Source organism: Leucoraja erinacea, chromosome 9 (genome assembly GCF_028641065.1).
Source record: "Leucoraja erinacea ecotype New England chromosome 9, Leri_hhj_1, whole genome shotgun sequence".
Taxonomy (NCBI): Eukaryota; Metazoa; Chordata; class Chondrichthyes; order Rajiformes; family Rajidae; genus Leucoraja; species Leucoraja erinaceus.
Genome location: NC_073385.1, coordinates 1,762,847 through 1,780,949, shown reverse-complemented (window position 1 = coordinate 1,780,949; position 18,103 = coordinate 1,762,847). Strand labels below are relative to the sequence as shown.

General features: G+C 40.4%; 1 protein-coding gene across 1 annotated transcript in view; it reads right to left on the bottom strand.

Moving 5' to 3' along the window:
- The window catches only part of LOC129699966 (protein unc-79 homolog), a 162,591-nt gene that overhangs the window by 128,956 nt on the left and 15,532 nt on the right, over positions 1–18,103 (bottom strand). The window contains 4 exon segments of the mRNA XM_055640079.1: positions 7,029–7,057; positions 15,150–15,190; positions 16,583–16,671; positions 16,807–16,871. Of these exon segments, the coding sequence (XP_055496054.1) occupies positions 7,029–7,057; positions 15,150–15,190; positions 16,583–16,671; positions 16,807–16,871 (224 nt within the window).

The window sequence follows — 18,103 nt, the reverse complement described above, 5'->3', positions numbered from 1 at the left end:
TTAAACCTGCTTCCCATATATATGACATAAATGTCCATATCATATTCTGCCAACATCAAAATCAGTAAGGGGCATTTTCAGTTTGTGCTCGGTTCCCGTTCCAGAATATTTGCAATTTTACCCATAAAATTATCTCAATTCAATTGTTACAAAGTTATGATTCTGTTTCCCTCTGCCTAACCTGTTGACTTTTTCCAGGACTTGTAATTATTATATCAGATTTACAGAAACAGCTGTTTCTGAGCTAAGTGGGTTTTTTTTTGGTTTTTTTTTAATTTAATGGGCACCTTTCAGACATCTCAAGGACACCTTACATAGTAATCGGAATAAAAACATATTATCGGAATAAAATAAGTAATAAAGAAATCACAGAGACACAAATTAAAAACAGAATTCAAGTGTTTGATAGCTCAGATTATTTACCAGCTCAGTCTATCTACCCTTCATCAAGTGAAAATTAAAAACCTTTATATTTGAAGCCAGGTTTGAAATCTACATGCAAATCAATGCCCATAAACACAACTCACCACCTGAACTAAAAAGCTAAATAATCAAAAATGATTTGTCAGTTTTATATTTAAAATATCCATTAAAGAAATAAATTCTAAAAGCAAGTTACTGACCTTTTCCTTGCACTTTGCTAAGGTATCAAATGTTCAAGGATATTTGATTTTTAATGCAAATTCACAACATATTTCACCAAGCGCAAATTAGCTGTTGTGTAAGATAGTAAAGGGGCTGTCCCACTTGGGCAACCTAATTGGCGAGTTTAGGAGAGTTTGAAAAAATGTCATGTTGAAGACATCCTTCGACTATGTTGATGACTAGCTACGACTAGCTACGACTAACTTCGGGAAAATTGGACACCAAATAATGGAGTGAAGACGACCTCCTTCGATCTCCCTTCGACTCAGATGAAGACTATCTACGACTGGGTTTGACTACCCTCGTTTACCTACGACTAACATGCCGACCTACTACGACTAAACCTACGAGTAAAAAAAGAATCGATTTTTTCCATGGTGACCTTTTTTTACTCGCGGGCATTTTTCAACATGTTGAAAAATACGCCGCGACTTAGCTGAGGCCTCGAGTACACGGGGACTACTCTCGAGCATGAAGGAGAGTTACAAAGACCTCTTACGACCTCGGGTCGACCATGCTTTGAGTATGAGTCGAGGGCAAACTTGCCAGAAGTCGCGGATTAGGTCGCCCAAGTGGGACAGCCCCTTAAGGGAAACCTCCAAAAAGAATTATTTTCACCATTCACATTCTTGTAAGGAGAACATTAACATTCACAATCTTGTAAGGAGATCATTAACATTTTAATCTTTCCTCTCCCTCTGGTAACTGGCTTCAAGGTATCCCACATAAAAACAGCAGGACATATCTAAATTCTGACGTACTAATAAATAGATATACGTCTAGATTTAGGAGATAGATTTTATTTACAAAATGGGGTTGGAAGTGCAGGTTTTCCCGATGTTAATCAGCAGTTTAAAACCGAGATGAGAAGAACTTTTTTCATAGAGTCATATTTAAGAGGGAGTTAGAGTGATACAGTGTGGAAACAGATCCCTTGAATGGCGGTGCAGGCCAACTTGCCCACACCAGCCAATCAGCAGTGTCATAGAGTCATAGAGTGATACAGTGTTGAAACAGGCCCTTTGGCCCAACTTGCCCACACCAGCCAATGTGTCCCAGCTACACTAGTCCCACCTGCCCACATTTGGTCCAAATCCCTCGTAACCTGTCCTATCCAGTGGATACTACCTTGTGCAGCTGCATTCCAATATTATCATTCATTCTCCTCTCGAAGGAACTGCTAAATACTTGAAGTTAATTATTTTACCTTACAGTCTTATTGCAAAAAAATAGATTAACGACTAAAGGTCTACTAGTGATTGCATTGTTGAAGAGAACATTTAAAGAATTTGCAATCTTATAATTAAAATAACTTTACCCCCTTTATCAAAACCACACCAAGGACATGGTAGAAAATTCTGTCTTATATCAATTCTATTTAAATTGCACAATCCTACAAAATTCAACGCATTACAAATGACTTTGGACAGCAGATCCATAAAGCTGTTCACACTTCATTATTATGAAGAACCTCCACCGTTTTCATATCCACTTTCAATAGACTATAGAGAATAGACAATAGGTGCAGGAGTAGGCCATTCGGCCCTTCGAGCCAGCTCCGCCATTCAACATGATCGTGGATAATCATCCACAATCAGTACCCCGTTCCTGCCTTCTCCCCATAGCCCATGACTCCGCTATCTATCTAACTCTCTCTTGAAAGCATCCAGAGAATTGGCCTCCACTGCCTTCTGAGGCAGAGAATTCCACAGATTCACAACCCTCTGTGTCAAAAAGTTTTTCCTCATCTCCATTCTAAATGACTTATCCCTTATTCTTAAACTGTGGCCCCTGGTTCTGGACTCCCCCAACATCGGGAACATGTTTCCTGCCTCTAGCGTGTCCAAACCCTTAATAATGTTACATGTTTCTTTGGTTATTCCATTTTATCAAAGAGATAGCAAGGACTAGCACAAACACTTTCATTATTTTACCGTGTGAAAATCTCTCAAAACCTTAGCCTAATACTTATGGCCAAGACAAAACTTGTGGAACTATCTCAAATGAGGGGACATAGTTACAAGGTTAAGGGACGGGTGCTAAAAGCAGAGGTAAAAGTGAACCAACTTCTCACAGTGGATGGTGAATCTCTGGAAACTAAATCGTTGGGGCTCAATGTATATAATTTTCTGAAAGAGCCCTGGTTCAGAGCAACAGAAAGCTTTATCTGTAGAAAGCTTGGATGTAAATATTGTCTTATATATGACTAAATAGGATATTGCAAGCTGAACCCGTGGCAGAATACTTGGCGAGAGTATATATGAAGGTAGTGGTAGTGGAAGCTAAAGATAGAGAGGATCTAATAGTAGATGCAACATGCTAGAACTGCAGAATACAACATCTTAAAGCAACATTCCAAGTATGGAAGTGACATCGAAGGCCATTGCAGTAGCTCCATACAGATCATAGAGAAGACATGGCCCGTTTAAACATTAAATAGGTCACGTGATTTTAAGATAGAAAAATTAAGATCTATCTTGTCAAACAATGATGCAGAAATTGCATCGGACGATGGTTCACAGTTAAAATCTTTTCAGTTTGTATGTACTGTGATGTTTTCTTTCTAAGATTTTATGGTGGTTTGTGTTGGTAGGAGTTTTTTATAAATTGATGCCAATGGTAGTTGTAAGAGCACTAAAGGTTATGACTGGCAGTAAGTATTAGATTTCCCACACTATAGCTACCTAGTGTGCAAATGAGGAGGATAGAATAAATGATGTTGATTTAGAGCAGATACGACATTAATACTAAGGAACATATTATTTTTGTAGCATTAAAGGCCTGATAAATTATGCAAAAGGAAATTTAACAAAACGAACTTTGGAAATAACTGTTGGACATTAAAAATGTAAAAATAAAGTCAATAACAATTATTATACTATCCTACTGAAATAATGATTCTTTGTAAGCATAGAACATGCAACGTACAGTAGATCAGTATAGCACAGGAACAGATCCTTCTGCCCACAATCCCCGTCCTGAACCTGATGCCAAGTTAAATTAATGTCCTGTGCCTGTACACAATCTCCTCTCCCTGCATATCTATGCATGGCACCCAGCCCAGGCGACTACTTGCATGCCAGCCACAAACTCTCGAATGCCACTTTCGTATCTGTCTCCACCACTACCCTTGGCAGGACATTCCAAGCACCCAACACTCTGTGTAAAAAAATATGCCCCACACACCTCCTTTGTACTTTGCTCCCATCACCTTAAAGCTATGGCCTCCAGTCTTTGATAGAGAAAAGGTTTCTGACTCTTTACCCTACCTATGCTTCTCATCATTTCATACAATTCTATCAGGTCTCCCCTTAACCTCCGATGTTCCAGAGAGAATCATCCAGGATGTCTCAATAGTATTGAGGCTAAGAAACTAAATCTTAAAGAATCCACTGTTCATAACATAATACAACATTTAAATGCTGTGGCAATAGTACACTATCTGCTATTTTGGATCATTCACAGCAGCTTATAAATCTACAACACATTTTGCTGAACATTCAAAGCTATCTAACAAAGAGCTACTTAGCCTAAGTCCACCTCTACTTAATACATAGGCCTAGACTCTTTAACGCTTTTACCACCGCAGCGGTAGTGTTGCTGCCTGACAGTCCCAGAGACCCAGGTTCGATCTTGACTACGGGTGCTGATTGTACGAAGTTTGCACGTTCTCCCTGCGACTGCGTGAGTTTTCTCCAGGTGCTCTTGTTTCCAAACTTGGTTTATACTCTCTAGAATTTAGGAGATTGAGGGGGGATCTTATAGAAACTTACAAAATTCTTAAGGGGTTGGACAGGCTAGATGCAGGAAGATTGTTCCCGATGTTGGGGAAGTCCAGAACAAGGGGTCACAGTTTAAGGATAAGGGGGAAATACTTTAAAACCGAGATGGGAAGAACTTTTTTCACACAGAGAGTGGTGAATCTCTGGAACTCTCTGCCACAGAGGGTAGTTGAGGCCAGTTCATTGGCTATATTTAAGAGGGAGTTAGATGTGGCCCTTGTACCTAAGGGGAGAAGGCAGGTACGGGATACAGGCCATGATTTGTATGGTTCGAATAGAATGGCCTACCTCTGTAAATTTTCTATGTTTCCCCCACATAGGATGTGCATTTGTAGGTTAATTGTAAATATCCCTAGTGTGTATCGGATGATGTGATTGTTGGTCGGTGCAGACTCAGTGGGTCTGTTTCCACACTATATCTCAAACTAAACTAAGTACTCATCAAGGAAATTATTTAATTTGTCATGAGCTTCTGCTCCCACTGCCTTTCCAGAAGAAACAATGGTACCCGACCCATCTCTTTACACCTGGCCATGTCTTTGTAATTTTCTTCTGAACGTCATCAATGATCATAATGTCCTTCCTGCATTGCAATGATAAAAACTGTACACAGTACACTGAATGTGCATACATTACCAGCGCTATCTCCTCACTCTAAGACTGAATATCTTAGACAATCTTATTCTGGATATGTAAATATTAAAACACAATACTTCAAATGTAAAGACTTTGGTAAATATTCAAAGCTCAATGGCATTCAATTTTTTTCTTTAAAAAAAGCATAGTTGCAGTTCCTCATCACGTTAAGCAGAAAGATGAGCAGTGTGGCTAATGGCAAATGGTAAAATAAAAAATCTCATTTATAAACCCTTTCCACAAAATGATAAAAATCTACGAAAACTAGACCATAGAGGTGGTCACTTTAAATTTTGAGTTTGTGTGTAAGTTAAAATCAAGTTTATGCTTTCACTATATAAGATTACTTCATTGCAGTTTTTCATCAAGCAGTTACACAAAAATGATCTTTGTTTCGTATGCCAACAAAAACTTGTTTTAAATCCATAACTTACATTTCTGACAACAGTAATGGAAAGTTTGTGCAGTAGAGGAACATTTGATTGTGCAAAACATTTACAGTACCCTTTTAAACCAAGGACAGATTGGTTTTGTTTCATTGATCCTGTTTCTCTCTGTCCAAACTGTTATTTATCCATTTGTCTGCATCTACTTAACCTCTCAAGAATGTTGTTGCCATTATATTGAATTAGATTACAGAACAAATGACTGCTTCATAAAGCAGACCAAATCTGCATACAGGTAACATAACAAACAGATAACATTTCTATTCATCATTTTGTTTCCGTGGTCAAAGTAATGAATGACATACAACTCATAAAATCGGCATGGTTAAAGCATGAATTTCCAATCTGCAATACAAAATATTGTATGTGAAAGCAAAGCAAGATTGGGTCAATATAAGAAAGAATGCACATCCAGCATCTTCTGCATGCATAATATATATATTATATATACTAAAGATGCAAGTACAATCATATTTTTAAAGGAAATATTAGATTGTTGCTGCAATTAAGAGTTGCAATGTTTCAAGCAATACATATAGTTCATCCAACCCAACTCCTCTTGGCTTTAGTTAATCTGCATCAAGATGCCTTAATCTAGTAACTGTGTAGGAAAGAACTGCAGATGCTGGTTTAAATAAAAGGCAGACACAAAATGCTGGTGTAACTCAGCAGGGCAGAGAGCATCTCTGGAGAGAAGGAATGAGTGATGTTTCGGGTCGATACCCTCCTTCAGACTGATGTCAGGGGAGTGGGCGGGACAGAGATAGAATGTAGTCGGAGACAGTAAGACTGGTGGGAGAACTGGGAAGGGGATGGGGAGAGAGGGAAAGCAAGGGCTATTTGGAGTTAGTGAAGTCAATATTTGGAGTTAGTGAATTTGCACTGGGCCTCACTCCGACAATAGAGGCCCAGGACAGGAGTGGTTTCTCACTCTGTAAAGTATCACAAGCCTATTTCCCCACCATATTTCTAGTCTAAGAATGCATCAAATGTTTTAAAATATATTACTAATTAATAACCTGCATGTAGTGTAACTTTATTTTGCTGAATATAGTAACAGAATAGTGTCTTGGGCATGGCATATATCCTGTGCAGGTGGAATAGAGTTGGATAGAGCTCTAGGGGCTAGTGGAATCAAGGGATATGGGGAAAAGGCAGGCACGGGTTATTGATTGGGGACGATCAGCCATGATCACAATGAATGGCGGTGCTGGCTCGAAGGGCCGAATGGCCTCCACCCACACCTATTTTCTATGTCTATGTTTCTATGAATACATTTTAGCCTAGTGTTCACTCCCATTCCATTAATTCATAAATTTGGATTCAATTTGCAATCATTGGATTGTTTACCAATGCAGTTGCCTGAAACACTGGCAAACCCATGAGCACATATGATAATGTAAATGCAGTCAGTAACTTGGCAATCAAACAAAAATGACTGCATCTTGGAATAAGCTGGCAGAAACATGACAATGAATCACAAGATGAAAACCACAACCAAAACCAAAACGTTTCTTACCTTCTTCTGACAAATAGCAGAAATTTCAGCTGCAAAGGTGAAGAAATACAAACAAATTAACTCCTCTAAACAAATCACAATCATTGTAAGATTGAGCATCAAGAGGCAGATGACCAATTTTGCACAATAAAATTCTGCCAATGCTTTAATCAAACAACTATAAATAAATAAACATATGGAAATAATCGTTTAATAACTGCAGGTTCTCTGGAGAACCCAATATGTGGGCAACATGATGTCTCTCTCTTTACAAAGTCACATTGATATTCAGCAAGAAAGAAAGGCCTTCCAGTCCACCACATCCATGCTTACCATCAAAAACTACATGTCTATACTATTCCACATCGTAACAATTGGCATGGCCTCTAAACTCTGTTGAATAAAGATAAGGCAGTCCTCATGTTATGTAAGGAATCCATTCCTGAGAACTATCCGAAAATAGATTAGGAATGAAGGCCACATTTTGAGCAGTGTGTACAGTTCTGGTTACCCTGCTGTAGAAAGGGTACAAAAAGGATTTACAAGTATGATCTGGAAGGCATGAGATATGAGGGGTATCTGGAAAGTCTGGGTCTTTTTCCCCTGGATTGTAGAAGGCTGAGGGGTGATCTTATAGAAATATGTTAAATCGAGAAGGGGATAAATAAGGTGACTAGCCTCAGTATTTTTCCCTAAGGTAAGAGATTCAAAAAAGTGCAAGGCATTAGCTTAGGTTGAGAGGGGATAGATTTAAAAAGGATAGCCAGAGGCAACTTTCTCACACAAAGAATGGTGCATGCATGGAATGGGCCGTGGCAGGAAGTGGCAGAAGCGGGTACAATTACGACATTTCAAAGATAGGCAGGTGGATGGATACAAAAATTGAAGGATATGGGCCTTGTCCAGGAAGGGTTTGTTATTCCACTTGGTTGGCATGGACCAGTTGGGCCAAAGGGCCTGTTTCCGTGCTTTGGAGCTTCAATGAAGTATCAATGGGAATGATTTCCTGGTCAGATTCCAAAGCAAATCTCTTTAGTGGCCACCCACTGTGAACTGGTAAACTGCGTTCTTAAAGACAAGGCATCTCGCCATTTGCTTCTGGGAGGCTGCATGTAAACTATTTTTTTTTTGCAACTGATTACCTTTTGAGTTAACTAGTTGATACCCCTTTTGTATAACCCCTGAAGATGTGTGCATTTATGTGACTCATTTTTCCTTTTTGAAAAATCCTTGAAAAAGTTATGGGATAATTTACGCAAAGTACCACTCACTACACAGTGTGCATGTCACTTCAAATGGTCATTCAAACCATTGTTCAAGAATTGGTGTTATAGCCATTGCTAACACTGGTCGCAACCTAACATCTAATCCATTATAGGTCCCATGGCTGACTGCAGCACAGGCCATGCATGTTGATATACACAAAAAGCTGGAGTAACTCAGCGGGTCAGACAGCTTCTCTGGATGAAAGGAATAGGTGATGTTTCAGGTCGCGACGTTTCAGTCCAAAGTAGGGTCTCGACCCAAAATGTCACCTATTCCTTTTCTCCAGAGATGCTGCTTGACCCGCTGAGTTACTCCAGCTTTTTGTGTCTGTCTTCAGTTTAACTAGCATCTGCAGTTCCTCCTTACATAATGTCATCTCTGTCGGAAATATGCCAGCTAGATCAATGATTCATAAAGGGTCCACAGCAGGCTGCCTCGTGAAAAACAAATTTAACCTTATCTTTACTTAACAGAATGTTATTAATTCATTGGCCACTGACAGCTTTCTTTCTCCATCACCAGACCCCAACCTCTGCATCACCAGATGACCTCAGCAGCCAGCCAACCTTACAGTTTTATGCCTCAAATCTAATTCAGCATATACAGCATGCATTTAATTTGGAGGCCTTTCAATTCCTGGATTAATATGTCTACATAACTTAGAAATGGAGCATTTAAGATTTTTTTAAAATGTGTGTTTAAAAAGAATAACTTGTATTTAAACAATATCTTTCAAATTCACAAGATATCTCACAAAGCTTTAAACCCATTGCTTCACCATTGGCCTGTCATGCCACATTGGATGCAATACATTGGCACAACTAAACTCAAAGCTGTTTTTCACTGTAGCTGATAATAATAAACCAATACCACTACCAGAAGAAATCAAAACAACCTTCATCATTTTATTTGTTCTTCAGATGGAGAATCAGTTACTAAATTGTTGCTGACATCTCTGGTCAGTTTCCAATACTTCAAAAGGGAATTAACATTAAAATAGACTTTAAAAACATGCGTTTCAGATCAAGAAAGCTCTTCAAAACAAAAGACCCTGTCCAAACAAAATAATAATTATTGAGTTAATGCACATTAAAGAATCACTAAAACAAATCTAATCCAAGTGGCAGGATAGAACCTTAACGGCCAGTCCACAATTCATCAATTGCAGATGGTTTTGGAACCACAGAAAATCCTACACTTTATGCCAATTCCCAGACTGACTCGAAGGACTAATAATAAAAAAAGTCTGGTATTCAACAATGAGATGCTTCCTTTATTGCAGTGGAAAGTTGCGAAGAGGAAATGAAGAATTAGTTGTTGTTTTTTTTTAAATCACGTACAAGCCTGCTTGTAGATGCAATCATCTAGGTACTGCAGTATCCTTAATGCTGTACGGTAAAACCTCGATTTAACGCACCACTTTATAACAGATTTCAATTATAGCAAACTGACCTACCGACCTTCCAGGCTGGGCTGCCAATGCCATCCCCAGGCCAGTCCAGACCGACTAATGCCACTCTATTCCCTTGCTTTTGCTCTCTCCCCATCCCTCCCCTTCCCAGTTCTCTGACCAGTCTGACAGGCCCCGATTACATTGTATCTCTGTTTGCTTCATTGTTACCGTCTCATAGATACATAGATACATAGAATATAGGTGCAGGAGTAGGCCATTCGGCCCTTCGAGCCTGCACCGCCATTCAATCTGATCATGGCTGATCATCCAAATTACCCTGTTACAATGATCTATTTAACATTTTCCCTGATCACCTTGATGTCCCGTTCTCACACCTTATACATCCTTATCTCTGTATCCCCCCCTCTCCTGACTCTCAGTCTGAAGAAGGATCTCGACCCGAAACATTACCCATTCCTTCCCTCCAGAGATGCTGCCTGTCCTGCTCAGTTACTCCAGCATTTTGTGTCGATCCTTGATTGAAGCCAGCACCTCCAGTTCCTTCCTACACGCTACTACTGCTGCCACCCCTGGTCCGCAACGCCTCCTCCCCAGCTGATTACAGGTCTGATCTACTGCTGCCACCCCCACTCACAACACCTCCCTGACCTCTTCCAGACTGCGCCTGCTGCCACCGTCCCACCCTGCCTGCACGCTGGCCTCCTGTGGGCCGCGACCAATGACTCCACGATCCTCACCTCTCCCCGGCCCATCAATGCACCTGGAACACAGTTCCGGGCTGAGAGTCTAAAGAAGGGTCTCGACCCGAAACGTCACCTATCCACACTGCCTGACCTACTGTGTTGCTCCAGCACTTTGTGTCCTTTTGTGTCTTGACCAACAACTATAGTTGTTTGTTTCCAGTACTTGTACAATAATAATCCCTTACTTGGTTATAACCAGTGCCAGGATGTTTAGCACAAAAAAACTCTGAAATAGGCAGGCAAGAAGGCATAATCAAATTACAAAAAGACACGAATGAGGCATTTATTGATTAAAAAAGGCATAACAATTCCTGCATCTAGCCTGTCCAACCCCTTAAGAATTTTGTGTCTATAAGATCCCCCCTCAATCTTCTAAATTCTAGCGAGTACAAACCGAGTCTATCCAGTCTTTCTTCATATGAAACTCCTGGCATCCCAGGAATCAGTCTGGTGAACTCCCTCTATGGCAAGAATGTCCTTCTTCAGATAAGGAGACTAAAACTGTACGCAATATTCCAGGTGTAGTCTCACCAAGACCCTGTACAACTGCAGTAGAACCTCCCTGCTTCTATACTCAAATCTTTTTGCTATGAATGCTAACATACCATTTGCTTTCTTCACTGCCTGCTGCACCTGCATGCCTATTTTCAATGACTGGTGTACCATGACACCCAGGTCTCGTTGCATCGCCCCTTTTCCTAATCGGCCACCATTCAGATAATAGTCTACTTTCCTGTTTTTGCCACCAAAGTGGATAACCTCACATTTATCCACATTATACTGCATCTGCCATGCATTTGCCCACTCATCCAGCCTATTCAAGTCACCTTGCAGCCTCCTAGCATCCTCCACACAGCTAACACTGCCCCCCAGCTTCGTGTCATCCACAAACTTGGAGATGTTGCATTCAATTCCCTCGTCCAAATCATTAAAATATATTGTAAATAGCTGGGGTCCCAGCACTAAGCCTTGCGGTACCCCACTAGTCACTGGCCGCCATTGCGAAAAGGACTCGTTTACTCCTACTTTTTGCTTCCTGTCTGCCAGCCAGTTCTCTATCCACATCAACACTGAACCCCCAATACCGTATGCTTTAAGTTTGTATACTAATCTCTTATGTGGGACCTTGTCGAAAGCCTTCTGAAAGTCCAGATATAACACATCCACTGGTTCTCCCTTATCCACTCTACTAGTTACATCCTCGAAAAATTCTATAAGATTTGTCAGACATGATTTACCCTTCATAAATCCATGCTGACTTTGTCCAATGATTTCACCACTTTCCAAATGTGCTGCCATCCCATCTTTAATAACTGACTCTAGCAGTTTCCCCACTACCGACGTTAGACTAACTGGTCTGTAATTCCCCGTTTTCTCTCTCCCTCCCTTTTTAAAAAGTGGGGTTACATTAGCTACCCTCCAATCCTCAGGAACTACTCCAGAATCTAAAGAGTTTTGAAAAATTATCACTAATGCATCCACTATTTCTAGGGCTACTTCCTTAAGTACTCTGGGATGCAGCCTATCTGGCCCTGGGGATTTATCGGCCTTTAATCAATTCAATTTACCTAACACCACTTCCCGGCTAACCTGGATTTCACACAGTTCCTCCATCTCATTTGACCCCCGGTCCCCTGCTATTTTCAGCAGATTATTTAAGTCTTCCTTAGTGAAGACAGAATCAAAGTAGTTATTCAATTGGTCTGCCATGTCCTTGTTCCCTATGATCAATTCACCTGTTTCTGACTGCAAGGGACCTACATTTGTTTTAACTACATGTTTTTCTCTTCACATATCTATAAAAACATTTGCAGTCAGTTCTTATGTTCCCTGCCAGTATTCTTTCATAATCTATTTTCCCTTTTCTAATTAAGCCCTTTGTCCTCCTCTGCTGGACTGAATTTCTCCCAGTCCTCTGGTAGTCTGCTTTTTCTGGCTAATTTGTATGTTTCATCTTTTGTTTTGATACTATCCCTGATTTGCCTTGTTATCCACGGATGCACTACCTTCCCCGATTTATTCTTTTGCCAAACTGGGATGAACAATTGTTGTAGTTCATCCATGCAGTCTTTAAATGCCTTCCATTGCATATCCACCGTCAACCCTTTAAGAATCAATTGCCAGTCTATCTTGGCCAATTCACGTCAGTTGTGAAAAACTTATTTCTACCTCTAGACTGTATTTTCATATCGATATCTTGTGCATTACAACTACCTTTGAGAACTATACCTATGTTTTCTATTTCTTCAATATCTTTGTTCGCTAAAATCACTCTCTCACATTTTCCTTGGATATCTTTACCTACATCACCAGGAACATTAAAAATATTGTCAGTTACTTTGACTGAAAACCTGCAAGTTATTCACTAATGTTTTGCCACGCTTCTCAAGGGAAGTGATAGCTGTGGGAAGTTTGCTAAATTGGAAGCAATAAACACCAGGTCGTGGTGGAGGGACTTTCTCTGCATGATTTCACTGACGATCCTGACTGCAGCAGATTCTTCTTCAAAACAGTTGACGAAATATTTTATGTTTTTGAAATTTGCAGCATAGTAGAGTACAGCAGAGAGCCGTGTACCCCACCGTCAAAACGGGCTGAGGAGGTAGCAGAATCTCCGGTGCCATTCCTTGAACAACTGCACACGTGACGGTTCTTTGAGGAAGATTTTCTTTACATTGGAAACTAGGCGATCAACATTTGGAAACAAGCTAGGTATGTGCTCTACAATTCTACGAAGACATTGAGCTAAACATGTCAAATGCAACATTTTGGGGAATAAAACTTTAAGTCACAAACAGAAGAACATTCTCGTGTTTTATACCTTCTGGCCAAAGATCAGCAAGTGAAGATGTAAACAACTGAGCAATAGTTGAGCTGTTTGACTTCTCCAATACTTCCGATGTCAACAAATACTCCTTTGATGGTTGACCTGTCTCCAGCGTACCGATTACCACATTGGCAGCATATCTCCCCACAGCATTGGTTGTCTCGTCTATTGAGATCCATATTTTGTTGCATGCAACTTCATCTCTAATTTTCGGCACAACAATGTTGAAGTTGCTGTCAACATAATTTTTCCATAATGATGACTCGCTTGGTATATATTCCTCTGTGTATTTCTCTAAAAAACCTCTGAGAGATTTGTTTTCCAATTTCCACAGTGGTATTCCAGCATCAATGAACGCCTTGCACAGATCACTCAAAAACTCAGATTTGTGAATGGAGCCAATAGTAAATGAAGTGAGGAGACAAGGTTGTGTATTTTGCTTGGGTAGTCTACACCCCAGCGGTATCAACATTAACTTCTCTAATTTTAGATAGCCCTTGTCTTCTCCCTCCTTCCCAGCTCTCCTTCTAGTCCCATGGTCTCTGCCTCTTCCTTTATTTTTCCCGCCCCCCCCCCCCCACCCACATCTGTCTGAAGAAGGGTCTTGACCTGAAACGTCGCCTATTCCTTCTCTCCATAGATGCTGATGAGTTTCTCCAACATTTATTGTCTACCTTCGATTTCACCATTTGCAGTTCTTTCTTGAATAGATCTTGGAGAAGACTGAACCAGCGGGCAGCGGCACAAATGAATGAACGACCGATGGTGACGTCCCCGGCTTCGCACCGGTGGTGGAAGTTTTCTTGTAAGTTATGCTATGTTAACATGGTAATAATAACATTAATATTAACGTGTTAACATAGAAAATGTCATTGTAATCATGGTACAACTAGAGAAAATAGCACGACCTTTTAGCAAAATGGCAAACAAAATCTGATTTAGGCACTCGGTTGTGAAAAAGGCATTATCCTGGTGAAATCATCAAAAAAGGCATGAAAAGGCACATGGCATTTATGGCAAAATCCTGGCTCTAGTTATTACAGACAATCAGCAAGAAGGACACCATTCTCCCCCCCCCCTCCTATGGACTGTTATAAAGAGCGTTTACTGTAATTTTACTTTCCACTACAATGCATTCAAGTTTTAAAGGGACAGCTAACGGGTTTTTATGAGATAGACGCCAAATGCTGGAGTAACCCAGCGGATCAGGTGGCATCAGGTGGACAAAAGGAATAGGTGATGTTTCGAGTCGAGACCATTCCTCAGACTTCATGAGGTTTGGCTACTGAAAGGTTATATTGGTTAAAGGTAATCAATTGATGGAGAATGTTAAACTATGTTTCTCGAACTATGGATGCCGTCTGACCTGATGAATGTATCTGCCGTTTTGTTGACTCTCAAAATAATTTGAAACATGAGCAGATGAAGCATTCAAAGGCATATTGAATTTTAATTGCCATGGAAACCTCAAACAATGGCCACTAAAGGGATTGTCAGAGCAGTCAAACAATTATACCAGCAAGTTTTTAAATGGGAAAATGATGGCATCCTTGTGACACCTTGCACTCTTCCACAAGATTATTTCATCCTCAACATCATTTATTTATTTCCTCTGGAATATGTTCCTCCATTTCTGTTCATTATTGAATGATTGCACTTACTGGAATAGCTGTTACATTAAAAAAAAACAAGCAGACCAAACTGTTCCTCTGCATCAGAAGTATTAAATCTTTTTTTTGTGTGCCTTTTTATATTAAGAAATAAAACCTTATGCCATTTTTTTCTGTTTGATCAGCGTTTAGATTTGTCCTAAAATAAAATGCACAAATAACTGAAGTGATAGACTGCACCACACTGAAAACCATTAGAAGTACCACCAATTCAGAACTCACCCTGTGGAAGCAAAACATCAATTAACCATTCAGACTGGACCCTGAAAAAGAACAACAAAGATTCAAAGAGAAGCAGAAAATCCTGGAAATAAACGGCAAATTTTCAACATTGAAAATAGACAGGATGAGTGTTTATCTGAATGGAAAATAACATTTATTTTTTACTCTTTGAATCAAATTAATGAAAGATGTAATTAAATGTGCTCAACGATAATTCTAACCATTTCCATATCTTATTGAAACATATAAAATTATAAAAGGACTGGACAATCTAGCAGGAAAAATGTTCCCAATGTTGGGCGAGTCCAGAACCAGGGTCACAGTCTTAGAATAAAGGGGAGGTCATTTAAGACTGAGGTGAGAAAAATGTTTTCACCCAGAGAGTTGTGAATCTGTGGAATTCCCTGCCACAGAGGGCAGTGGAGGCCAAGTCACTGGATGGATTTAAGAGAGAGTTAGATAGAGCTCTAGGGGCTAGTGGAGTCAAGGGATATGGGGAGAAGGCAGGCACGGGTTATTGATAAGGGACGATCAGCCATGATCACAATGAATGGCTGCGCTGGCTCGAAGGGCCGAATGGCCTCCTGCACCTATTTTCTATGTTTCTATGATTGGTTGGTCTGAATTTTATCCTACTTGTTTTGAAGCCAATGATAATTTTTACCAAGTGTGTAGCCCAGAGCTATGATCTTAATGGTCGCCTAGATTCACCTAGATATGTGCTGTTTTACAAAATGAGGAATGCCAGAAATGGTTTATTAAAAATTGTGTGATGTGAAAGAGTTTTAACATATTTCAAGTTTTCATGCTGCTGCTGCTGCTGCTGCTGCTGCTGCTGATGCTGATGCTGTTGCTGCTGCTGCTGCTGCTGCCGGAGAGTCGGAGGCTCTCTACAGGTCTGTGGACGACGGCGCCGAGCCCACAGCTCCCTGGGGGGAGACCGCTTTTCGGGGCTTCTGCGGCGGCGACTTCTCCCGCCCGAGTTGCGGGGTCGAAGAGTTCCTGGAGCGGGGCCTAACACCACTGCCCCGCGCGGCTGGAATGGCTGCGGACTCTGCGAGCACACACCGGGGGCTCCAACATCTAGACCCGGTGTGCGACCTCGCACCACCCGGCGTGGCTTTAATGGCCGCGGGACAATCGCCATTGCCAGCCAGGGGCTTTGACTTTGACTCTGACATCGGGGGGGGGGGGAGAGTGCAGTGGAGAGATACGTTTATTTGGCCTCCATCACAGTTATGTGATGGATGTTTATGTTAAATGTAATTATGTTGTGTCTGGGGTCTATTTGTGTGTTATGTATGGCTGCAGAAACGGCATTTCGTTTGGACCTCCAGGGGTCCAAATGACAAATAAATTGATTCTGATTCTGATTCATAATCATTTTAACTATTGTGTACATTATTATGTTAACATTGGTCTTATTAACTCACCCTGCAATCCGTTGGCTACATTCTTCACACAGGTATAATGGCGGTGGCTTCTCGCCTACTGCCACAGAAATGGATGGATCTATGCACATCTTCAGAAGAGAACATTTACCAATTAGCACCAAAACTTAAGACTTGCGAATGGGCCAGTAATTGCTCTGGAAAGTGGCCGCCCCAGTAATGATGACAAAACTGAAGCCAAAAATGAAAAAAAGAATCCAAAATACCTTCACAGCAGGTTTGTTGATTGCATTCTGACATTCAATGTGTTGACAGTGAATCGGATTCCAGGCTGAAAGCAGATGAAAACAATGGTGCAAATATTCTCATCTCACCATTGTGATTAAGTTCTATTTTGCTGATTTTTTTTAAAACAATGTTTTGTTTTTAACACAAAACATCCAGACCTTCTTAACATATCAAGTTAATAACCATATAACAATTACAGCACGGAAACAGGCCATCTCGGCCCTACAAGTCCGTGCCGACACAACTTTTTTCCCCTTAGTCCCACCTGCCTGCACTCATACCATAACCCTCCATTCCCTTCTCATCCATATGCCTATCCAATTTATTTTTAAATGATACCAACGAACCTGCCTCCACCACTTCCACTGGAAGCTCATTCCACACTGCTACCACTCTCTGAGTAAAGAAGTTCCCTCTCATATTACCCCTAAACGCCTGTCCCTTAATTCTCAAGTCATGTCCTCTTGTTTGAATCTTCCCTATTCTCAAAGGGAAAAGCTTGTCCACATCAACTCTGTCTATCCCTCTCATCATTTTAAAGACCTCTATCAAGTCCCCCCTTAACCTTCTGCGCTCCAGAGAATAAAGACCTAACTTATTATCTCTGTAACCTATCTCTGTAACTTAGTTGTGTTGGAGGAAGGAAATAGGCAACGTTTCGGGCCGAAACCCTTCTTCAGTTCCCTGCAACATTCTAGTAAATCTCCTCTGTACTCTCTCTATTTTGTTGACATCCTTCTTATAATTGGGCGACCAAAATTGTACACCATACTCCAGATTTGGTCTCACCAATGCCTTGTACAATTTTAACATTACATCCCAGCATATGTGCATTTGATTACAAAAATGTGTTACACTTGCAATTTTTTTATTTTAACTGTTAATAATGGCTTTTCTTGACCCTTCGTGTCTCTATGGTGGTCCTGGTGTTGTGGGATCAAATCTTGTCCATTGAGGGTACATTAATTGACATTGTAGAATTAATTTAGATTGGCGATTAGATTAACTAAAAACATTGCATTTTAAATGTTTGTCAAAAGCTAGTCTAAGAGCTTTATTGATTCAAACCCTTGTAAAATATGTTGATAAGAAAGGTTTTCAAACCCTCTGAATTATATAACCATAGGTTTATATTGTGTTAATGTACAAATTGATGTATGTAATGGGCAGTCAATGTTTCTATGCATGATATACTTTATTCACCTTTTACAAATTACAAGAATATTTGATGTTGCAATCACTCATAATCATTTTTTTCCTCTTCCTCTATAATTT